General features: G+C 37.4%; 1 protein-coding gene across 4 annotated transcripts in view; it reads right to left on the bottom strand.

Moving 5' to 3' along the window:
- The window catches only part of SCYL2 (SCY1 like pseudokinase 2), a 73,204-nt gene that overhangs the window by 13,002 nt on the left and 34,799 nt on the right, over positions 1-25,403 (bottom strand). For all 4 annotated transcript variants that reach the window (XM_037996656.2, XM_008004368.3, XM_073021029.1 and 1 more), the window contains exons 5-12: positions 17,288-17,437; positions 15,811-16,032; positions 14,937-15,053; positions 13,842-13,967; positions 12,720-12,896; positions 10,536-10,658; positions 5,183-5,296; positions 2,072-2,204 (exon numbers count right to left, since the gene is read on the bottom strand). In XM_037996656.2, the coding sequence (XP_037852584.2) occupies positions 2,072-2,204; positions 5,183-5,296; positions 10,536-10,658; positions 12,720-12,896; positions 13,842-13,967; positions 14,937-15,053; positions 15,811-16,032; positions 17,288-17,437 (1,162 nt within the window). The remainder of the gene's footprint in view (positions 1-2,071; positions 2,205-5,182; positions 5,297-10,535; positions 10,659-12,719; positions 12,897-13,841; positions 13,968-14,936; positions 15,054-15,810; positions 16,033-17,287; positions 17,438-25,403) is intronic.

Genomic DNA, 25,403 nt, shown 5'->3' with positions numbered 1-25,403 from the left:
GTGTAAGTATAGGTACAGTCAAAATATAAGTCCTACACCTTTATCCACTTCTTTAGCAAATCAAACTCAACATGTCTGAAATTTAATGACTGAATTCAACTCCACAAAATCCTTCCCTATTGTCTCACCTATTTACTCAATCTTCAATACTCCACTTGTTACATCTATCCACAAAGTCTTCATTTGGTAAACTGAGTACACTTCCTCCTCATTCTCTGAATGCCTTTGAGTTCTAAGTGTTTTGTACATAATCCAAAGCTTTGTGAAATACCATCCGCCATTATTCTGTTAATGTGCACATGACTTACATATCCAAAGGGTAACTTTATTGGGCACTGACTAAATGCATATTTGCTGAGCACTGTGTTTGTTACTTTCCCTTTGTTTCAGTGAAGTCTCACAAGAATCCTAAAATGACGTTAGTCTCATCCTCATTGGATAAACTTTTCAAAGTCACCTCAGGAACTGACAGAGCCAGGATTAGAGCCAGGGCTTGAATTTCTACTATGCCAAACTCATGCTCAAAAAGACATTTTTTTTTTTTTTTTTTTTTTGAGACAGGGTCTTGCCCTGTTGCTCATGCTGGAATGCAGGGACACGATAATGGGTCCCTGCAGCCTCAACCTCCCTGGCTCATGTGATTCTCCCACCTCAGCCTCCCAAGTAGATGGGACTACAGGCACATGCTACCACACCCAGCTAATTATTGTATTTCCAGTAGAAACGTGGTTTTGCCATGTTGCTCAGGCTGGTCTTGAACTCTTGGGCTCAAGTGATCTGCCCACCTCAGTCTCCCAAAGTGCTGGGAATACAGGTGTCAGCCACTGCACCCAGCCAAGAAGACAAACTTCTTTCTGCACAAAAGATTCATGCAATATCCCTAGAGTACCTTCTATGTCTACAGAGGTCCACAATAAATACTTCCTAACCATTCCCACAAATACTGAGCAGTTTCTACAGGCCAAGCACTACATTAGGTGTTAAGAATACATGGATGAATAATATAGTTTTTCTTAAATATTAACAAAGAACCAGGCCGGGCATGGTGGCTCATGCCTGTAATCCCAACACTTTGGGAGGTCGAGGCAGGCAGATCACAAGGTCAGCAGTTCAAGACCAGCCTGGCCAAGATGACGAAACCCTGTCTTTACAAAAAATACAAAAAAATTAGCCAGGTGTGGTGGCAGGTGTCTGTAATCGCAGCTACTCAGGAGGCTGAGGCAGAGAATTGCTTGAACTCAGGAGGTGGAGGTTGCAGTGAGCCGAGATGGCACCAATGCACTCCAGCCTGGGCGATAGAGCGAGACTCCATCTCAAAAAATAAAAATAAAAAAAAAAAATTAACAACCTTTAATTAAATAAAAATGAACTTGTTAATGTTTTAGTGACTTTTTACCTATGCCTGTTATAGTGCAGCAGACCCCTGGCATTTCCAGATTGGACTTTCATAACTTTAACTATATATAAATGATTTCAGAGTTTCTTAGTAATTTGTAATTATGCTGATAGTACAGAATGTCCTATAAGGTTAACATACTTCATCAGCATGTCAGCCACAAAATATATTAGTAAACCAGCTCCTACCACTTATCACTTGCATGATCTTGAATCACTTATTTCACACCTCTGAGCCTCAGTTTCCTTGTAAAATAGAAACAATAGTGCCTATTTCATTGAATTTGGGGAAGAACAAAATAAGGTAATGCAGAGAAAATACTTTGCCTCTTATAAACTGAGTATCAAATAAACCTCAGGTATTACTACTAAAACCAGTATCAGCATTTCTAGTAGCTTTGTTTGCCTCTCTCACTTTGCACCACTTTACGGGGAAAACTACACACTATCACGATATTTGTAAAGCTAGAATTCTTAAACATCTTATTTCTTTATAAATATCAAGATTCTACTGCTTTTGCTAAACTTAAAGAGAAAAGTTGTATTATGATATTTATCTCATCATTCTTCAATTATGAAATGCTGTATACACGAAAGGAGAGTATAATGGTTTTATAGATTGGAAAATTTATTTGCATGATAAAACAGCATCAAATGACATTAAATTTTCAGCTACCTAAAATTCCCATGAGGACCGCAGGTTCCTTGGATGGAATTTGTTGTAAGAAGGGTAGGATATCATCAAGTACAAACCACTTATCCAAGTATTCCAAAATCTTTCCTAAGCACACTAATGAATTTACACGAACCTATTAAAAAAGGTAAATTGCATTAGTCATTTAAAGTTTTCAAAATCTAGAACAAAATATTTAAGTGCAAACTTAATCTTCATATAAATATGTTAAAGTCTCAAGAATAAAAGTAGATTTAGAGGCTCTCATTCTTTATGAACATAGGAAATTCACTTATTTACTAATTTTCCTGGTTTGTCTCAAAAAGAATTTATGACTGCTTTACCAGGTCACCAGTGAGATAAAGACAAGGAATGACTACAATTTTGTAACATTTTAAAGTGATTAGGATTTGAGAAACTTTTACTACATATGTGTTACTATCATAAGAACACTCCTTTGGGGACATTTGAATAATAAAAAGGACTACATTCTTTGCACCAAGTGATCAAGTTCACCCACATTCCAGTATTTTACTCTAAGTTAGGTTCGTTCATTCTTAAACTAAATATTTTAACATGTGAAGGTATCCATATATTTGTTTTCTATTTATAAATACACAGTTATTAAGACCTCTTATTTAGAAGCTTTTATCAAAATTCCATATTCACTTGACTATTTGATAAATACATCATACCCTACTTCTATTTGGAATTTCTTAAGATAGAATATCTTTAAGTCAGGACCACAGTATTAATAAAACTCCAGTTTTCAAAAAAAAGTTAAACAAGAAAGGCAGAAAATAATTTTGTTAGCTAAAAAAGCACCATAGTTCTACAGGAAAAATGGGGAAAATTTTCCATTTCTAAAAAATAGCATACAATTGTTTTCTGAAATTCAAACACAAGAGATATTATAAATTCAAAAAGGTATCTGAATGCTCTACTTATAATCAGTTTTATAAAAGGAACAGCTGCATTCTACTGAGATATATATATATTAAGCAAAACTGAAAATACTTATTTACTTTTATGATATATAAAATATTAGTCGTGTAAGTAATGAATAAATATAGCTCTTGGAGCATTTTACCTAACTCTGTAGAATTTTTAAAAATTTTATTTTCAGGGAAGAGTGTTAAGATACAATTCTAACTCATGATTCAGGAATTTCCTAATTAGAATTTTAAACTTTTAGAGATATAGGACTATGAATACAATTTAGGAATTCCTATTTGCCACTCTGAAGGTAGGCAGAAGCACTAAAAGTGCTATCCAAAATCCACTTAAAAGGTGACATATAAAATATAAATCCACTCCTAGTTACTGTTCTAAATATAATTACATTCATTACAACTTCTTGTAAACAACATGCCTTAAGGACCAGTTGGCATCTTTAAAAGAAACATAAATATCACTGGGCAGCAATTCACATCATTTAAGTATCCATGCTTCCCATTTCCACATACCCCTGCATATGCTCAGAACTGAACTAGAACAGGTACTCTTGTTTTGCTTTGGTTTTGGATTTTTTTGTTGTTGTTTTTTGGGGGGTAGGGGTGCTTGCTCTGACACCTAGACTGGAAGGCTAGGTGCACAATCACAGCTCACTGCAGCCTCAACCTCTTGGTCTCAAGTGATCCTCCCGCCATGCCACCATACCCAGCTAAATTTTTTTATTTTTAGTAGAGATGAGGTCTCGCTGTGTTGCTCAGGCTGGTCTTGAACTCCTGAGCTCGGGATTCACCCGCCTCAGCCTCCCAAAGCGTTGGGATTAAAGGCATGAGCCACCATGTCCGGCCTACAACATGTACTTTGAGAAAATGTATGTTAAAATAAATTTATGCTGCCATAAAATAAGGCATATAGCATGATTATAACATCTTCTAAAGGGCATTTTGAAAACTAAATGTTAAGCTTTATATTACTACCATCTATTTTGAAAATTCAATCATAAAATTGAGAATTTCAACAAAAACAGCTATTTTTAATGATGTTTTGAAAAGACTCAGAGGGGCACAGTGACTTTTCAAGGTCACAGGGGTTGTTAGTAACAAAGTGAGAATGAGAACTAAAGCTTCTTGACTTTATTTCATTTCACGCTTGTTTGTTTCAGTAATGATTTGTTTTTCTACTTTGATGTTACATTTTCCATTTCAAAGCCTTTCGACCAAGAAACATGAACTAAAATAGATTCAATGGCTATAAGATAAAATCATATCATTCAAATTGCTTTTGCCTATAATTTTATTAAGCTGTTTATTTTTATTTAAATTCACATTCCATCAGATAAAGATGGGATCTCCAGAGAACTAGCTTTACAAAATGCAAATTTAATAATATGCCCATTATCAAAAATCAATATAAAGAACTGGTTAGGCAAAAGAGAACATTTCTCCCTCTTTAAAGCTGCTATTTTGAAGACAGCATTCAAAATTACTTCTATAAAGAAATATCCATGTGATAAACTATTATATTTAGTGTTAGAGAAAAGGTTGGGGACATTTATTGCTTTCAATATGAGATAATGAAAACTTCGTTATCACTTCTACCTTCCTTGACTAACAAGTAACTGAATGTTAAAATTTTGTATTCAAAGAAGGCAACTATTCCCTTGGTCTACATTTTTTAGTACAACTGTTTCTCTTACTTGTATTCATATTAACTTATTGCTTTATTGTACTCTACTTTTTTAAAAAGTAAGCAAGTCAGTGAGAAATAAGAAATTTAGAGACCAATAACTAAAAATAAAGGCTATTTATAAAAGGAAACTATTCAACAAGTTTTTAGGCTTAGATACCAAGTTAAACTCTCATATTTTTAAACTAACAACAAAATAAATTGAGTTAAAGCAGAAAAGGATTAAGAAAAAAATAATCACCCAACTTTTTTACTGAAGCACGCAAAGTAAAGAGACAGCAAGTAAGGTTAGGAATGCAATATTATAAATTATGTATCAAAGAAAACAGCTCATTTTTATAGTACTATATACAGGTTATCTACAGCCAAGATGAAATACATCAGAATTCTATAAAAGGGTTATTAAGCAATAAGAAAATGATTTAAAGCACTAACAAGTGAAAAAAAAAAAACAAAAATCAATATGCAATTACTTACAGCAAGGGAAGACGTTTGTAGACAGGCATTTTTAATTCTTGGTATCAAAGCATTTTTCATGGATGGGTAGTCTATAAGATTTGCAAAGGTTGGAATGATGTTTAGACAGAGTTCCTATCAAGAAAATAAACTGAATCAATATTAGGGAAAGACTCATCTTTTCTCTCAGATATTATAAAGTTTTGCATTTGCATGGCTAAACTGTCATATAGTTTGAAATAAATTTTCATATGTATTATTTGGTCCTTTCAATAACTCTTTGAAAAATGGATGTATAGTTATAATCACTTTTCAGTTTTACAGCTGAGAAAAAAAGCTCAGAAGGCATTACTCAAAGTCATACTAGGTCATAATAACTAGTGCATAATACCCAAACTCCCTGATCTCATTCTTAATCTCTTTCTTTGATAACACAAGTCCTCATTTATGTTTAAATAACAAGAACACATAAGTTTTGCTATCTTTCATAACAAGAGAAAATCAAGTATGAAATCATGTAAAAATACTCCTCTCAAGTAATTCTCTTAGCTGTTACATATATCCATATGGTAAAATACAAACACTTTTTTAAAAAATACATTGAAAAGAGTGTTTAAATTTTTTTTTTTCTTGAGACAGGACCTTGCTCTGTCACCTAGGCTGGAGTGCAGTGACACAATCATAGCTCACTGCAGCATCAGCCTCCCAGGATTGTGCGATCCTCTGGCCTCAGTCTCCTGAGTAGCTGGGACTGCAAGTACATGCCACCACGCTCAGCTAATTATTATTATTATTATAATAATTATTTTTTTTTGAGACAGAGTTTTGCTCTTGTTGCCCAGGCTAGAGTGTAGTGACATAACCTTGGCTCACTGAATTCTCCGCCTCCTGGGTTCAAGCGATTCTCCTGCCTCAGCCTTTCGAGTAGCTGGGATTACAGGCACATGCCACCACACCCAGCTAACATTTTGTATTTTTAGTAGAGATGGGGTTTCACCATTTGGCCAGGCTGGTCTTGAACTCCTGACCTCAGGTGATCCACCTGCCTTGGTCCACGTCCAGATAATTTTTCAATTCTTTGTAAAGACAAGGTCTCACAAAGCCTGTTTCCCAGGCTGGTCTCGAATTCCTGAGCTCAAGCGATCCTCTCATCTTGGCCTCCCAAAGTGCTAAGATTACAGGCATGAACCAGAGTCTGGCCTTAAGAGTGTTTAATAATTTTGAGAAGAAAATTGAGGACAGAGTATTATATAATCCCAATTTAAAAAAAAATTTCTTGTTTTTTTTTTTTTTTTGAGGGGGGGAGTCTTGCTCTGTCACCTAGGGTGGAGTGCAGAGGCAAATTCATAGCTCACTGTAGCCTCCTGGGCTCAAGTGATCCTCCTCCCCAACTCAGCCTCCCAAGTAGCTGGCACTACAGGCACGCACCGCCATGCCTGGTTAATTTTATCATCTTTTATTTTTGGTACAGACAGGGTCTCACTATGTTGCCCAGGCAGGTCTCAAACTCCTGGCTTCAAGGGATCCTCCCACTTCAGTCTTCCAAAGTGCCGAAATTACAGGTGTGAGCTACTGTACCTAATCCCAAGTTCTAAAATGTGTAGGCACCTGTGTCTATCTACAGGCTTAGGAAAAAAGACTAGAAAGATATATCTGAAAATGTTAACCATAGTCATCTGTGAAAGTGAATTTTAATATTTTTTTTTGTACTTGTAAGTACTTCCAAATTCTGAAACTTAAAGCAAGCATAACTCAGAAATGGGGAAAAAAAGATTTAAAGATTCTTGTTAACTAATGTGGTACCATAGTAGAAATGATAACTGGTAATTCTGGGAGTAACAGGAAAACGGAGGGAAGATTGGGGGCTAGCGAACCAAATGAGAAAATGAAAAGAAGAAGAAATGGCTTGAGAACTAACTGGCTGAAGTGCACACATCTCAGGCACGTTATGAGAGATGATCCTTGTAGCAAAGCATAGGAGAAGGGATCACTGAGGAAAATGGAAGCACAAATGTGAATTAGGAAGGATACTACTGAAAATACCAGGCAAACTTCAAGACATCCATTTATAGTTAGATGGTAGAAATAAATTAACTACTAAGAATCTGTTATTAGAACACTGGATATATTTTATTTGCTTTAACTTATTCTTAGGCTTCCAAAAGGCAAATGTAAGAGAGTTAATTGTTTGCATCCACTCAGAACTATTAATAATTAAGTGACTGATAACATTTAAAAAAGAGCCAGGCATGGTGGTGTGTGTTCCTGTGGTCCCTGCTACTAGGGAGGCTGAGGGAGGATCACTTGAGCCTGAGACAGCATGGGAGGTCAAGGCCACAGTGAGCTAAGATTGTGCCACTGCACTCAAGTCTGGGCCACAGCACTCAAGCCTGGGCAACACAGTGAAAGCCTGTCTCAAAAATAAATTAATTAATTAATTAATTAAGGACCACATTTGGGAGAAAAGAATAGGCAAGGGTAAGGAGTCAGTGGGACACTACGTTCCTATATTCCCATAAGGAGCTTCCTTATAGAAGATCAGACTTTAAGACAGAGAGACAGAGACAGGCAGACTTATAGGAAAGGACCCCCTAACACCTGTATTATTAAAAAGCGACTGGAAAGTGCCATGCTATCCAATCAAACTCAGAGCAGGACGTTACAAAGAGGCAAATCTTAAATTCTGTCTAAATCACTTAGCTAATGTAGGAGAGAGCTCTCTCCCAAAGAGGAGACAGGATGAGGAACTTTTATTTATTTATTTATGAGATGGAGTCTCACTCTGTCGCCCAGGCTGGAGTGCAGTGGCACGATCTCAGCTCACTGCAACCTCTGCCTCTCACATTTAAGCAATTCTCCCTGCCTCAACCTCCTAAGTAGCTGGGATTATAGGTGCCTGCCACCACACCCAGCTAGTTTTTGTATTTTTTTTTAGTAGAGACGGGGTTTTGCCATGTTGGCCAGGCTGGCCTCGAACTCCTGACCTCAGGTGATCCCCCTGCCTTGGCCTCCTAAAGCACTGGGATTACAGGCATGAGCCACGGCACCCAGCCCAGGATGAGGAATTTAATAACAGGACATTGAAAAACACAAAATCAAACCTCAAAGGAGTCTAATTAGCAAATTCTCAGAAACTTCTGCTTATTTTACACTTTATAATGGGTGGGTGGAGGTGATGAAGATAACTTCAATATCCATTTAAAAGGTAAATCAATTTTCAAAAATTGTGTCTGATATACGTTTATAATGCCTCTTTTTAAGAACTCTACCTTTTGCAAACCATCTTCTGCCTGTACAAATGTTTTCAGAACCATCTCTAGCCTCTTAAATATTTCTAATCAAACTTAACTTTAAAGACTTCCATTTAAAAATGAATTGCAGATGTTACTTTCTAGCCTACTATTTGTAAGAACCTTGAGGAAAAGATTTCTTATTTCTTGCTTTCTCTAGGACTCTCCTAATTGTTTAGATATGCTTTATCAACTAAGCAGTGCTAATTTCGTGACTAAAGACTTACACTGAATGGTACCAGAAATGCTGGTTTCCCCAACCTGGCCAACATGGTGAACCCTGTCTCTACTAAAAATACAAAAAAAATTAGCCAGGCATGGTCACCCATGCATGCAATCCCAGGTACCTGGGAAGCTGAAGCACGAGAATTGCTTGAACCCAGGAGGCGGAGGTTGCAGTGAGCCAAGATTGCGCCACTGCACTCCAGCCTGAAAAACAAAAAAAGAAAGAAATGCTGGTTTCCAAAACTTAGCAAAGTTACAAAAGTCAATCCGAATTATATACTACTTCAATAAAATACTTGCTGACACTTACTGGCCAAACTAACTATAATGAAAAATGAATTTCATATCACTTAATCTTCCCCTCCCTCTTCTTTAATATCACTAAATACAAAACAAGCTTGGCTGCAAAGAGCCTGTGGTAAGGTTTTGTGAGGCTATAATTCACAATTTCCTTAGAAAGAACTAAGAAACAGGGGTAGACACACCTTCCCCACTCATCCATGTCATTTGGACAAAGGCAGCATACATACCCTCACCTTTAAGAAGGCAAATCTAATTATAAGGAAAAAAATGTTAACATCAACCTTACAGCCTTGAACAAACGAAATAACTTAGCAGAGAAAGACTGAATTAAGTCCAAAAAGTGACCTTAAATATGCAGTATTAGGTTCATATTAAGAAAAAAAAGCTTTAGAGTAAATAACTTTTAAAAAAATCCTATTTTATTAAAATGTCTATGCTAGCAGAGACTATAAGCTTTTACTATGAAACCATCGTGCAGTGAGATGTTCTTAACATAAGTATGTATTTTCAAAGTGAAAAAACTAAATTACACTTTTAATAGTGATCTGGAATTTCTTTCAGACAAAGAATTCATAGAACCAAAATTTTAATCGCAAAGACTGCAAAACTAACAGTTTGGCAAAGTATATGGTGTTTTAAGATTGCCTTTGTGGAACAAAAGTATGACTATACATGCATTAAGAACGGTCACACTAAATTACTGTTTGCTTTTCCATCTACCTGCTGTACAAATTAACTTCACTGCAGAAGAAACAGCATCTCTACATAGAAAACTAAGTTACCAAGCATGAAGGAAAATTATGAGTATGGGAAAATACCTACTCAATGTTTTCATGAGAAAAAGGCACATGTGGCCAGGCATGGTGGCTCAGGCTTATAATCCCAGTACTTTGGGAGGCTGAGGCAGGAGGATCGCCTGAAGTCAGGAGTTCGAGACCAGCCTGGCCAAAATGGCGAAACCCCGTCTCTACTAAAAATACAAAAATTAGCCAGGTGTGGTGACAGGTGTCTGTAGTTCCAGCTACTAGGGAGGCTGAGGCAGGACAATCGCTTGGACCCAGGAGGTGGAGGATGCAGTGAGCCGAGATTGCGCCACTGCACTCCAGCCTGGGTGACAGAGCAAGACTCTGCCTCAAAAAAAAAAAAAAAAAAAAAAGAAAAGAAAAAGGTACATGTATCTTTGGAATTTTTGTTCATAATTATCAGTTTACAAAGAAGCAGAAAGAAGAAGGTATACAATAATACAAACTACAATATATCACATCTTCTTCCATAATAGTACATTTCTGATAAATAAAAGCAACAAATCGACCTCATAATATAGGTATTACATAGACAGACTGATTACTTTTTTCACTTACAATACACTGATTCTTTAAATTAGTTAGGAGTGAATATATTTTAGTTACAGTATATCAATAATGTGATTCAAAAGATAAATATATTTACTATTGAGTTACATATTTTATGATTTAAATCCAAAATGTACTTTATGCCTCTTTTTCTGCTTTAAGAAGCAAAATCATCATTAAAGAAAAACAAATCAAATACTGTACCTGGATCTGAATGGAAGGAGCTTCTAGTGCTCTGTAAACCATAGGTAGAACACTGTTCTTTATCTCATCAGGAGGGGTTTTGGTTAGTAGCAAATCCATTTTTTGTAGGAAAATTAACAAAATCTGTTTGGAAAATGGAAACAACGTATTAAAACCTGGAATCTTTAAGAGATTCAATATATGCCAAATGTAAAGCTTCTTCAAAAGAATAACTCATATATTTTGACACTCACCATGTTGCTAGCCTGAAGGCGTGGAAGACAAAAACATACAAATCAAGTCTCTTACATTTCTGGAGGCACAATATTTAACATCTGCTCTGAGTTTAAATGTTAATTAAATAAAGACTAATCTCCTCTCACATGTCTACAGTAATCCATCACTTGCCCACATGTACCAACTATCTGGAAAGCTACAGGGTGAAAAAAGCCAGTAAAGTGAGATATCCCAAAGAAGTAAATTCCATCACTTGGCTTCTATGAAGCTCAAGAGAAAAAGAGAAAGTACAGAACTGAGAAGGAGTGTAAGAAAAAATTCCAGATACCAGGTACAGTGGCACATACCTGCAGTCCCAGCTATTTGGGAGGTTGAGACAGGGGAATTGATTGAGCCCAGAAGTTGAGTCCAGCCAAGGCAACATAGCAAGACCCTATCTCTTACAAAAAAATTTTAGAAAAAAATGTTTTTAAGTTGTCCCTGGTCATTCTTCCACATACCAAAATTATAAGGAACATACTGCCCCTTCTATTTATGCAGAAATTAGTTTTGCCAAGACTCAGGGAAGAATATTCAGAAGAAAAAAATGTTTTTTTATTTTTTGAGACAGGGTCTCACTCACTCTGTCACCCAGGCTGGAGTGCAGTGGCGCGATCATAGCTTACCACAGCCTTGACCTCTCAGGGCTCAGGTGATCCTCCCACCTCAGCCTCCTGAGTAGCTGGGACCACAGGCAGGCACCCGGCTTATTTCTGTATTTGTTTGTAGAGACAGGGTTTCACCATGTTGCCCAGACTGGTCTTGAACCCCTGAGCTCAAGCAATCTGCCTGCTTTGGCATGCCAAAGAACTGGGATTACAGGCGTGGGACACAGCACCTGGCCCAAAAGGTATTTTTAACTGGACAACTAAGAGAAAAAGGAATGGAGACAAATAAGAATTCAGATTATAGGTTCCTGAGGGTACTATCTTGACTGATGCATAGCTTAGGGAACAGTGGCTCCACCAACATTCCCTCATGACACCTTGAACATTTAGGGGAATCCTGCTTCAAAGGCTACCGCTCCCTCACTTGTTCTTTCCCTAATCCACAGAAACTCTCGCCTTACCACCACATACTTGCTTCTGTTCCCCTCCTTTCAAGGGAAGGACTACAAAGAATCATAAAACCATTAAATGAGATACTTGATATATAACTAATAAGCTATTATTATACAGTGGTACAAACATGTAACAATATCTGCTATGTGCCAGAAAATTTCATTTAATCTCAGCAATCCTTTTCACTGCAGAAATGAGGAAATAGAAGCTTTAAGATGGTAATGACGGAAGTCATACTTCAAGTAAGGAGATAAAGAAGCCACAGTTCAACCCAGGTATGTGACCCTACTGCTCTTAAATCCAACATTACCTTGAATGTAGCAAATATACATCATGTACATGAGAGACTGATTACTTTTTTCACTTACAATACACATATACATTATTTCCATGGTGCTGTAAGCATTTTCCTATTCTACTGGAAGTAGTTATTAGCAATAAAATGGAGAGAAACAACTGGCAAAAAGCACCTAAATATTAAAGACTTAAATAACAAAATAATCAAAAATACTTCTAATACTTCAAAGTGCAAGAGAAAAATAAGTATTTATTTTCCTAAATCTGTAACTTTCTACAAAGTATATATAGAGTACACAAAGAACAGTGTAACACATGCAAAATTTCATTGCAGTTTATTTTCTAAGATGGTAACTTACGGAGAGCTATAGACGTTTAACTGCAAAGCTCAATCATAATTTTAAAAATAGTTTGCCTCGAACATGTAAAGTGGCTTTCTCACTAATGGAAAAGAAAGTCTCGTACACTTACCTCAGTTATTTTTAAGTCATATATTCATTCCTTTTGTTTTCAGTGATAGTCACCATCATAAATAACAGTAGATAAATACACAAAAATATCTAGAACATACCTGGATTGGCTCCTGCTGCTTAAACACAGGGCCAAGTTCAGGTAGAATTAATTTGACATATTCTTCTTTGGTGCATTCCTCAGCAATCAGTAGAACATTGGGCAAAACAAAAGGTACCATGTCAGGGTTTACAAATTCTGAAGTCAAAAAAGGCAAAATTCTCTGCACAATGACACGCTGAAAGGCAAAAATGTTTTTTTATAAAAAAATAAAATTTATTTCAGGTTTTTAGTATTAATTAGCACTACAGTCTGAAACCTCTAATCTCTTTAGGTAAGGTGACCGTACAATTTATGATGGAAACTGGTATATTTTGAGAGTACAATGGGATGTTATTGCTAATTATGCAAGGATAAATAGCATATACTGGAAAGGTCATGAGTAAAAGGGGACACACAGTCACCCTACCTGTAGGAAACCTTCCCTAATTAGTCTTCATGGCTATGTTTGTTTCTCTCTTAATTCCTTCATTACTTATGATTCATATCACACAACATAAACACTATCATGTACTGTTAACTGTTTCACATGTTAACCCTAGCTACACTTACTATAAGGGCCTGAAAGCAGGGACAATATTTTATGCCTCATCTTTACTCTCCATAGCATGTAAGTAAAGGGTCAGACAAACAGTAGGTAACCAACGAATATCTGATAGATTAAACACTGGAAATGTTTTTACAACCAGGAATTATTAGTATTCCAACCAGTATTCCTCTTCAGCATTCACCAACATTTTAAAAACTGTATTACACTCATCATTTAATAAGTCAGAAAAGGAGTAAAGGAATTGGAAAGGCTTACATCAACAGAGGTACCCCTTTAATTGCTGGTGAGACAGTGAACTCCACATGATAGCTTGTGGACTCTTCTTCTGACCTTTAATATCCAACTGCTGTCTCTGCCTAGTTAGTATCCTTCTTAATTTTTTATTCTATTTATTTTTGGACCATGCAAAAAAAGGTCCATTGAACTTTTGGCTTCAGTCGGCAGTGTTTTATAGTCACTTAGGTACCTCAGGCAAAGTTACACTATTTCCTTGGAAGAGTTATGGTAGTAAGTCAAAATAAACATTAAACTTCTAAAATCCTGGTTATTAATAAGAAACTATCAACAACAAACCTTGGGCAGTTTTGGTAGAACCTTTGGCAGTCCTTTGAAAAACTGTGATTTCTGAAGATTATCTCTTTGGAATAAGGTATCAAAATATTGCAGTGTTACTGCACCAACATCATCAAAGAAGGGAATCTAAAAAAAAAAAAGGAAATAAAGTATTTTGATAAATGTTAAGTTGAAAGTACTTCTCTCATCTGAAACTGTCACAATACGGTTTAAAAAATACTCAGAAACATTTAGCAAAATGCTGAGGATCACCTTAGATATTCTAATTATAAAACTCTGAATAGGAAAATAAATTATTTTTAAAATTCAAATCTTTGGAATCTGTACCTGCGAAATGGCTGGGTAAAAACTTTTTTTACTAAGTCTAAAATATTGAAAGATTAAATAAAATAACTTGAAGGCATAAAAATACCAGTTATTAGTTAAAATCCATGGTTGGCCTGGGCACGGTGGCTCACGCCTATAATCCCAGCACTCTGGGAGGCCGAGGCGGTGGATCACCTGAGGTCAGGAGTTTGACACCAGCCTGGCCAACATGGTGAAACTCCGTCTCTATAAAAAATACAAAAATTAGCCAGGTGTGGTGGTGGGTGCCTGTAATCTCAACTACTTGGGAGGCTGAGGCATGAGAATCACTTGAACCTGGGAGGTGGAAGTTGCAGTGAGCCGAGATCGTGCCACTATACTCCAGCCTGGATGACAGAGTGAAACTTCGTCTTAAAAAAAAAAAAAAAAAATCCATGGTTATATGAGTGAAATAAAGGAATACGAATTGTCCAGGAGTCTAGAATATCTGTTTACTTAATTGTGACTGTTAGCACTCTGCTTATTTGAAATCTTAATTTTCTATCAGAGCAATTGTGTACATACTTAGCTGAACCTGAATATTTAATACATTCAAAGCAAACCTGAATATTTAATACATTCAAAGATACAGAGGTTACTTGGGGCTGTATCTGACTGTTGCTTTAGAAGAACTTAATCGCAGAACAGGGATCTCTGGGGGAAAAAAAAATTAAAGAAAATCCAAAAACTTAATCTACTTCAACTCATTTTTTGTCCCTTCGTCTTAGGCAGAAATTCACATGTACTCACCTTTGTCATTTGATCTGCATCTGGTCTTACAGTTGGAGTTACATTTAACAGTAGCTTTACATGTTCACGAACTTCCTCAGGTATATTTGTAAGTGAACTAGATCCTAAACGACTCAACTATTCAAAAGAGTGATAACATTAAATGAGTATAAAATATTTTAAATGACATATACATTTAAGAAAACATTTAAAAATTTACTCAATATTTTACTACAAATATACTGACTACAGTTTAAACAAATAGTGAATTCTATTGTTATAAAACAAAATCCTTATCTTTAATACCCAAAATTGTTTCTATTCCTATAGTAAAATGTTCCAGTATTTATGTTTACTTAAATGCCATGATTAAAGTTCTAGTAACAAACTTCAACTAGTCCTCTTTATTTATTTGAAACAAAAAATTTTTTGAGACAGGGTCTCACTATGTCACCCCAGGCTGGCATACAATGGCACAATCACAGCTCACTGCAGCCTCAAACTCCCAGGCTCAACTGATCCTCCCATCTCGGCCTTCCAAGCAGCTGGGACAACAGGCATGTGCCACCAAGCCCGGCTAATTTTTTGGGTTTTTTTGGTAGAGAAGGGGTTTAGCCATGTTATGGCTGGTCTCGAACTCCCGGACTCAAGTGATCCACCCACCTTGGGTCTCCCCAAGTGCTGGGATTACAGGCGTGAACAAGCGCACCTGGCCTAGTCTGCGTTACTTACAAATTTGTTAAAATAAAAATATATTAAATTATTAAACTGATCTTACACAAACAAAATGAGATACTCATGTCATTTAGATAATTTCCTGAAAACATTTTGGAAAAAAATCAAAGACACATTTAATAAATTTTTTAATGCAAGCAAATTATTTATAGGCAAATACCTGATCCAACCGTCTACTGAAACTCTTGTAAATATCTTGCTTGTTGACTTCAAATATAGGTTTCCCTTTATTAAATACAGCATACATAACAGTTCCTAAAGAATACATATCACTGGCTGTCTCACAGCTCACAGAAAGTATGTATTCAGGAGCCAAATATTCAGGATTTGGAAGACACAATGAAGGTAAATTTGGGTCCCATTCTTTACAAGGAAATTTAGGCTATAGGAAGAAAAGGAATTACATGGGTTACTTCAAATTCAACCAAACAACTATCAAGCAGTAGCAATCTATCTTTAAATTTCTACTCGGTTATGCAAGTAAAAATGCCATCACATCTTCAATCCCAAAATTCCCAAATCCCCAAATGTAAAAAAGTTTATGCAACAAACTGAGAAACAAGAATGGTTACAACTGAGATTACTGGAGTCTCTTCCAGAAGACAAATTATCACTGTAATATGTAATATGAACATGTGAAGGTCTGGCTCATGTTTTATGATACACAGGCTTCAAAAGTTGTATGAGCTCAGATAGAGACCGTTGTTTGAAATTTGTTCTTTCACTAATTAGCTATGTGATTTAGTCAAAAAGTTCAAAAGATTGTAGTAAGGATTAAACAAATGTGTAGAAGTTTGACCTAGCATAGTGTCTGACCCACTCATGCTATATATTCAACCAATACTAGTTAGTTCTGATTACCTTAAAAATGGCTGCTCAACTTACAAATCTTAGGTCAAATCACAGGCCCTCTAACAACTACATATAATAAAAACCTATCACCAAGGATCATAAGGTGCCACATCACCAAGGATCTTCTATGCCATGCAGACCCAATCAACACAAAGCAGAACTGATTTAATGCAGTGTTTCTCTAAGTATGAATAGGCACGTATCCTAATCATTAAGAAAAGGTGCTTTGGAAGCGGAATGGCTGTGTTCAAATTCTGGCTCTATCACTTACATCTACCTAAATTTAGGCAGGTTCTTTTATTCTCTGAGCCTACTTAACTTATTTGTATTATTCCTATACCCCCCCATTGAGTTGTAAGGATTAAATAAGTACAGAAAAAGTGTGTGGAAAAGTGCTTCAATAAGAATGTTAGCTATTGCTATTGCTATGATTATGCTCCCTAAAGAATATAAAGAATATTCCATGACCCAATAAACGGGAAACACTGCTAGAGAGTCACATGTGTTATTGTATTTGACATTCTGAGGGGAAAAAAAAAAAAAAACCCTATTTAACCAAATAGTTCTTAAATTTATTTAACTCTTGCATCCTTTTCTCAAGTAACATTAACTACTGTGGTAGTATTGTGCCGAAGAATACTCTTAAGTGCAATGAACACCAGAAATTTTCTATAAAGCTGTACATCTAAACATACCACTGTACCACATAGCCTATTTCCAGTCCATTCCAGATACAATCAAAATTTCCCTGGCCTCAAAAATTAGAAGACTAAAACTTTCATTACCTCTTGTTCAGAAGGATTGGTTGATGATACACAAAAATCAAAACCCATTATTTTCCAGGCTCCACTTTTATTCAAAATTATATTTTCAGGAGTAATATTTCCATGTACCATTTTCACACTGCTATGCAAGAATGACAATCCTTCAGAAACCTGTAAATGGAAAAAACACATTTTACACTAAATAAAACTCCTTTCAATTACAGTAAAATGTCTCATAAAAATCATAATTACTGCTACTCCTCACCATCAAAGTTATGCATGTCAGCTAAAAATCAAATTTCATCATAAATACCAAAGTATACATAGATGTAGTCAATTGCCAGGACAATCTGAGGATTAGTGAGAAAAATCTAGTTATAAAACCAGAGTACACCTATTAAGTTCCTTCTTATATGCATGTAAGCAGAAGAAAAGATAAAGAATCCTTTGATGTCCAAATTTATTCAGTTCCTGAGTTTGAAAAGTGAGGGAATCTTTGATTTTTGAGCTGCAGATGATGAATATTAAGATTTTTATATACTTACACTTCAGATTAAAATTCAGTTTTCCTGAATAGTATTGTACTCAGTTTTCAAATATTCAACTGAAGTTCACTTATTCTCACATTGGATTAATATGTGGTAATTTTTATATTTGTCCCTGACATCACCACCAAATGTGTCAACCAAAACTAAAGGTTAGATTTCTGTTTCCAAGGAGTAGCTTTTGCCAAACCAATGAACACTGATTTCCAGGACTTGAACATACATTCCAAAGAAGACACAAAAGGCCAATAAACACATGAAAAGATGCTCAAAGTCACTAATCATTAGGGAAATGCAAATCAAAACCACAATGAGCTCTCACCTCACACCCATGAGGATGGCTACTATTTTAAAAAAGAGAAAATTCAGGCTGGGCACAGTGGCTCACGCCTGTAATTCCAACCCTTTGGGAGGTCGAGGCAGGTGGATCACAGGAGGTCGGAGTTCGAGATCAGCCTAGCCAACATGGTGAAACCCCATCTCTACCAAAAATACAAAAATTAGCCAGGTGTGGTGGCGCGTGCCTCTAGACCCAACTACTCGGTAGGCTGAGGCAGAAGAATCACTTGAACCTGGGAGGTGGCGGTTGTAGTGAGCTGAGATCGCGCCACTGAACTCCAGCCTGGGCAACAGAGCGAGACTCCATTTCCAAAAAAAGAAAAAAAAAGAAAAAAAAATCCACATCTTTACATACCATGGGATAATTAAAATATGGAGAAAAAAATAATAACTGCTGGTGAGGATAAGGAGAAATTAGAATCTTTATGCACTGTTGGTGGGAATATAGGTGCTATGTAAAACAGTATAATTGTTCCCCCCCAAACTAAAAATAGAATCAGTGTATGATCCAGCAATTCCATTTCTGGGTAGATATTCCAAAGAATTGAAAGCAGGGTCTTACACAGATGTTTGTATACCCATTTTCATAGCAGCATTATTCACAATAGCCAAAATGTGGAAGCAATTCAAGTGTCCATTGATAGATGACTGGGCACATAAGCTGCTTATAGCATGTATAAGCAACTATCATTTATCAATGGACACTAGATTTGCTATGCATATACATACAATGGAATATTATTTAGCCTTTAAAAGGAAGGAAATTCTAATAAATGCTACAACATGGATGAACTTTGAGAACATTATGCTAACACAGACCAGTCACAAAATGACAAACAATAGTATGACACAGTAGTATGATACGGTAGTATGATTTCACTTACATGAAGTACCTAGAGTAGTCAAATTCATAGAGACAGAAACTATAATTGTGGTTGCCAGGGGAAAGAAGGGAGGGGCAGTTGGAGGAATAAGGAGCTATTGTTTCAGGGGCACGGTTTCAGATTTCTAAGATGAAAACAACTGTGGAGATGTATGGTGGTGATGGTTCCATGACAATGTGAATGTACTTAATGAATGGACTCAAATGTACACTTAAAAATGGTTAAGATGGAAGAAGGAAGAATAAGATGGCTAAATAGAATCCTATACTGTATATCCTCCCTGCGCAGGAACACCAAATTTTAAAAACTAGCTATGCACCAAAAATTAAATAAATAAAATAAAAAATCAAAATAACCAAACATCAGGTGAGCACTCACAGTACCTGGTTTTAACTCTGTATCACTGAAAGAGGAACTGAAAAAGTACTCTTTCATGGCTGGTTACACAGTCAGTCCTCAATTGCCAACACCATCTCTCCCCAGTCCCTTATGGGGGCTGTATAATCTGTGCACTTGGAGGAGAGTGTAGTGACTAGGCGACTTTATACTGATATCAGTGCTAACCTGTAACCGCAGAAAGCAAAGCCAGGCTGGGCTCAATTAGCATACATGCTCTAAGGGAGCACTTGAACCAGACCTAGTCAGACGGGAATCACCCATCACAGAGGTCAGAACTTGAGTTTCTTGACAGGCCTCTCCACCATGAACCAAAGTGTTCTGGGGACCTAGATAAACTTGAAAGGCAGTCTAGGACTACACAAGGACTGCAATTTCTTTTCTTTTTTGTTTAATTATTACACTTTAAGTTCTGTGATACATGTGCAGAACATGCAGTTTTTTTACATAGGTATACATGTGCCATAGTGGTTTGCTGCACCCATCAACCCGTCACCTACATTAGGTATTTCTCCTAATGCTATCCCTTCCCTAGCTTCCCACCTCGACAGGCCCCGGTGTGTGATGCTCCCTTCCCTGTGTCCATGTGTTCTCATTGTTCAACTCCCACTTACGAGTGAGAACATGTGGTGTTTGGTTTTCTGTTTCTGTGTTAGTTTGCTGAGAATGATAGTTTCCAGCTTCATCCATGTCCCTGCAAAGGACGTGAACTCATCCTTTATCATGGCTGCATAGTATTCCATGGTGTATATGTGCCACATTTTCTTTATCCAGTCTATCACTGATGGGCATTTGGACTGGTTCCAAGTCTTTCCTATTGTGAATAGTGCTGCAATAAACATATATGTGCATGTGTCTTTATAGTAGAATCATTTATAATCCTTTGGGTATACACCCAGTAATGGGATTGCTGGGTCAAATGGTATTTTTGGTTCTAGATCCTTGAAGAATTGCCATACTGTCTTCAACAATGGTTCAACTAATTTACACTCCCACCAGCAGTGTAAAAGCATTCCTATTTCTCCACATCCTCTCCAGCATCTGTTGTTTCCTGACTTTTTAATGATCGCCATTCTAACTGGCATGAGATGGTATCTTACTGGTTTTGATTTGCATTTCTCTAATGACCAGTGATGATGAGCTTTTTTTCATGTTTGTTGGCTGCATAAATGTCCTTTTCAGAAGTGTCTGTTCATATCCTTCGCCTACTTTTTGATGGGGTTGTTTTTTCTTATAAATTTGTTTAAGTTCCTTACAGATTCTGGATATCAGCCCTTTGTCAGATGGATAGATTGCAAAATTTTTCTCCCATTCTGTAGGTTGCCTGTTCACTCTGATGATAGTTTCTTTTGCTGTGCAGAAGCTCTTTAGTTTAATTAGATTCTGTTTGTCAATTTTGGCTTTTGTTGCCATTGCTTTTGGTGTTTTAGTCATGAAGTCTTTGCCCATGCCTAAGTCCTGAATGGTATTGCCTAGCTTTATTCCTAGGGTTTTATGGTTTTAGGTCTTATGTTTAAGTCTTTAATCCACCTTGAGTTAGTTTTTGTATAAGGGTCCAGTTTCGGTTTTCTGCATATGGCTAGCCAGTTTTCCCAACATCATTCATCAAATAGGAAATCCTTTCCCCATTGCTTGTTTTCGTCAGGTTTGTCAAAGATCAGATGGTTGTAGATGTGTGGCATTGTTTCTGAGGCCTCTGTTCTGTTTCTTTGGTCTATATATCTGTTTTGGTACCAGTACCATGCTGTTTTGGTTACTGCAGCCTTATAGTATAGGTTGAAGTCAGGCAGCACGATGCTTCCAGCTTTGTTCTTTTTGCTTAGGTTTGCCTTGGTTATATAGGCTTTTTTTTGGTTCCATACGAAATTTAAAGTACTTTTTTCTAATTCTGTGAAGAAAGTCAATGCTAGTTTGATGGGGACAGCATTCAATCTATAAATTACTTTAGGCAGTATGGCCATTTTCACGATATTAATTCTTCCTATCCATGAGCATGGAATGTTTTTCCATTTGTTTGTGTCCTCTCTTATTTCCTTCAGCAGTGGTTTGTAGCTCTCCTTGAAGAGGTCCTTCACATTCCTTGTAAGTTGTATTCCTAGGTATTTCATTATCTTTGTATCAATTGTGAATGGGAGTTCACTTCTTTGGCTCTCTGTTTGTTCGTTATTGTTGCATAGCAATGCTTGTTATTTTTTATTGATTTCGTATCCTGAGACTTTGCTGAAGTTGCTTATCAGCTAAGGAGATTTGGGGCTGAGACGATGGGGTTTTCTAAATACACAATCATGTCATCTGTAAACAGAGACAATTTGACTTCCTCTCTTCCTATCTGAATACCTTTTATTTCATTCTCTTGCCTGATTGCCCTGGCCAGAACTTCCAATACAATGTTGAATAGGAGTGCTGAGAGAGGGCATTTGTGCCGGGTTTCAAAGGGAATGCTTCCAGCTTTTACCCATTCAGTATGATACTGGCTGTGAGTTTGTCATAAATGGCTCTTGTTACTTTGAGATACGTTCCGTCAATACCTAGTTTATTGAGTTTTTAGCATGAAGGGCTGTTGAATTTTATCAAAGGCCTTTTCTGCATCTATTGACATAATCATATGGTTTTTGTCACTGGTTCTGTTTATGTGATGGATTATGTTTAATGATTTGCAATATTGAATCAGCCTTGCATCCCAGGTATGAAGACAACTTGATCATGGTGGATAAGCTTTTTGATGTGCTGCTGGATTCGGTTTGCCAGTATTTATTGAGGATTTTTGCATCGATGTTCATCAGGGATATCAGCCTGAAATTTTCTTTTTTTGTTGCATATCTGCCAGGTTTTGGTATCAGGATGATGGTGGCCTCATAAAATGAGTTAGGGAGGATTCCCTCTTTTTCTATTGTTTTAAATAGTTTCAGAAGGAATGGTACCAGCTTCTTATACCTCTGGTAGAATTTGGCTGTGAACCCGTCTGGTCCTGGGCTTTTTTTGGTTGGCAGGCTATTAATTACTGCATCAATTTCAGAATTTGTTATTGGTCTATTCAGGGACTCGACTTCTTCCTGGTTTAGTCTTGGGAGGGTGTATGTGTCCAGGAATTTATCCATTTCTTCTAGACTTTCTAGTTTATTTGCATAGAGGGGCTTATAGTATTCTCTGATGGTAGTTTGTATTTCTGTGGGATCGGTGGTGATATCCCCTTTATCACTTTTTATTGCATCTATCTGATTCTTCTCTCCTTTCTTCTTTATTAGTCTGGCTAGCAGTCTATGTATTTTGTTAATCTTTTTAAAAACCTGGATTCCCTGATTTTTTTTAAGGGTTTGTCATGTCTCTATCTCCTTTAGTTCTGCTCTAATCTTAGTTATTTCTTGTCTTCTGCTAGCTTTCGAATTTGTTTGCTCTTGCTTTTCTTTTAATTGTGACGTTAGAGTGTTGATTTTAGATCTTTCCTGCTTTCTCCTGTGGACATTTAGTGCTATAAATTTCCCTCTACACACTGCTTTAGCTGTGTCCCAGAGATTCTGGTATGTTGTGTCTTTGTTCTCATTGGTTTCAAATACCTTATTGATTTCTGCCTTAATTTCATTATTTACCCAGTAGTCATTCAGGAGCAGGTTCTTCAGTTTCCATATAGTTGTGTGGTTTTAAGTGAGTTTCTTAATCCTGAGTTCTAATTTGATTGCACTATGGTCTGAGAGACTGTTTGTTATGATTTCTGTTCTTTTGCATTTGCTGAGGAGTGTTTTACTTCCAATTATGTGGTCAATTTTAGAATAAGTGTGATTTGGTGCTGAGAAGAATGTATGTTCTGTTGATCTGGGGGGAGAGTTCTGTAGATGTCTATTTGGGTCACTTGGTCCAGAGATGAGTTCCAAGTCCTGAATATCTTTGTTAATTTTCTGTCTCATTGATCTGTCTAATACTGACAGTGGGGTGTAAAGTCTCCCACTGTTATTGTGTGGGAGTCTAAGTCTTTTTGTAGGTCTCTAAGAACTTGTTTTACAAATCTGGGTGCTCCTGTATTGGGTGCATATATATTTAGGATAGTTAGCTCCTCTTGTTGCACTGATCCCTGTACCATTATGTAGTGCCCTTCTTTGTCTTTTTTGATCTTTGTTGGTTAAAGGCTGTTATATCAGAGACTAGGACTGCAACCCCTGCTTTGTTTGTTCGTTTGTTTTCCATTTGCTTCGTAAATATTCCTCCATCCTTTTATTTTGAGCCTATGTGTGTCTTTGCATGTGAGATGAGTCTCCTGAATACAGCACACTGATGGGTCTTGACTCTTTATCCAATTTGCCAGTCTGTGTAATTGGGGCATTTAGCCCGTTTACATTTAAGGTTAATATTGCTATATGTGAATTTGATCCTGTCATTATGATGCTAGCTGGTTATTTTGCCCGTAGACAGTGGGTGCAGACCACAGAGGGTAAGCTGAAGCAGAGTCTGCTTGGCCTCACCTGGGAAGCTCAAGGGGTTGGGAAACTCCCTCCTGTAGCCAGGGGAAGCCTTGAAGGACTGTGTGTCCCATTAGGGATGGTGCATTCTGGCCCAAATACTATGCTTTTCCCATGGTCTTCACAACCTACAGATGAGGAGATTCCCTTGGGTGCCTAAACCACCAGGGCCCTGGGTTTGAAGCACAAAACTGAGTGCCGTTTGGGCAGACACCAAGCTGGCTGCAGGTGTTTGTTTTTCAAACCCCAGTGGTGCCTGGAACTCCAGCGAGACAGAACTGTTCACTCCCCTGGAAAGGAGGCTGAAGCCAGGGGGCCAAGTGGTCTTCATCATCAGATCCCATGCCTAAGGAGCCCAGCCAGCTAAGATCCAATGGCTTGAAATTCTTGCTGCCAGCACAGCAGTCTGAAATCGACCTGGGACACTCAAGCTTGGTGGGGGAGAGGTGTCTGCCATTACTGAAGCTTGAGTAGGCGGTTTTTCCCTCACAGTGTAAACGAAGTCACCTAGAAGTTCGCACTGGGCAGAGCCCACTGTAGCTGCAAAGCCACTATAACCAGACTGTCTCTCTACATTCCTCCTCTCTGGGCAGGGCATCACTGAAAGAAAGGCAGCAGCCCCAATCAGGGGCTTATAGATAAAACTCCCATTTCCCTGAGACAGAGCATTGGAGGGAGAGGCAGTTGTGGCACAGCTTCAGAAGACTTAAACATTTCTGCCTACTGGCTCTGAAGAGAGCAGCGGATCTCCCAGCACAGTGCTCAAGCTCTGCTAAAGGACAGACTGCCTCATCAAGTGTGTCCCTGACCCCGGTGCCTCCTGACTGGGAGACACCTCCCAGCAGGGGTCGACAGACACCTCATACAGGACAGCTCCGGCTGGCATCTGGTGGGTGCCTCTCTGGGATGAAGCTTCCAGAGGATGGAATAGGCAGCAATCTTTGGCTGTTCTGCCGCCTCCGCAAACAGGGCAAACAGGGTCTGGAGTGGACCTCCAGCAAACTCTAACAGACATGCAGCAGAGGGGCCTGACTGTTAGAAGGAAAATTAACGAACAGAAAGGAATCGACAGAAAGCATCAACATCAACAAAAAGGACGTCTACACAAAAATCCCATTGGAAGGTCACCAACATCAAAGACCAAAGGTACACAAATCCACGAAGATGAGGAGAAAATAGCACAAAAAGGCTGAAAATTCCAAAAACCAGAACGCCTCTTCTCCTCCAAAGGATCATAACTCCTCACCAGCAAGGGAACAAAACTGGACAGAGAATTAGTTTGATGAATTGACAGAAGTAGGCTTCAGAAGGTGGGTTATAACAAACTCCTCCGAGCTAAAGAAGCATGTTCTAACCCAAAGCAAGGAGGCTAAGAACCTTGAAAAAAGAGGAATTGCTAACTAGAATAACCAGTTTAGAGAATAACATAAATGACCTGATGGAGCTGAAAAACACAGCATGAGAACTTTGTGAAGCATACACAATTATTAATAGCCGAATCAATCAAGCAGAAGAAAGAATA

The sequence above is a fragment of the Chlorocebus sabaeus genome, chromosome 11, assembly GCF_047675955.1.
Source record: "Chlorocebus sabaeus isolate Y175 chromosome 11, mChlSab1.0.hap1, whole genome shotgun sequence".
In the NCBI taxonomy this organism is placed as follows: Eukaryota; Metazoa; Chordata; class Mammalia; order Primates; family Cercopithecidae; genus Chlorocebus; species Chlorocebus sabaeus.
The sequence above is the reverse complement of the archived record's forward strand: the minus strand, read 5'-3'. Positions and strand labels throughout refer to the sequence as shown.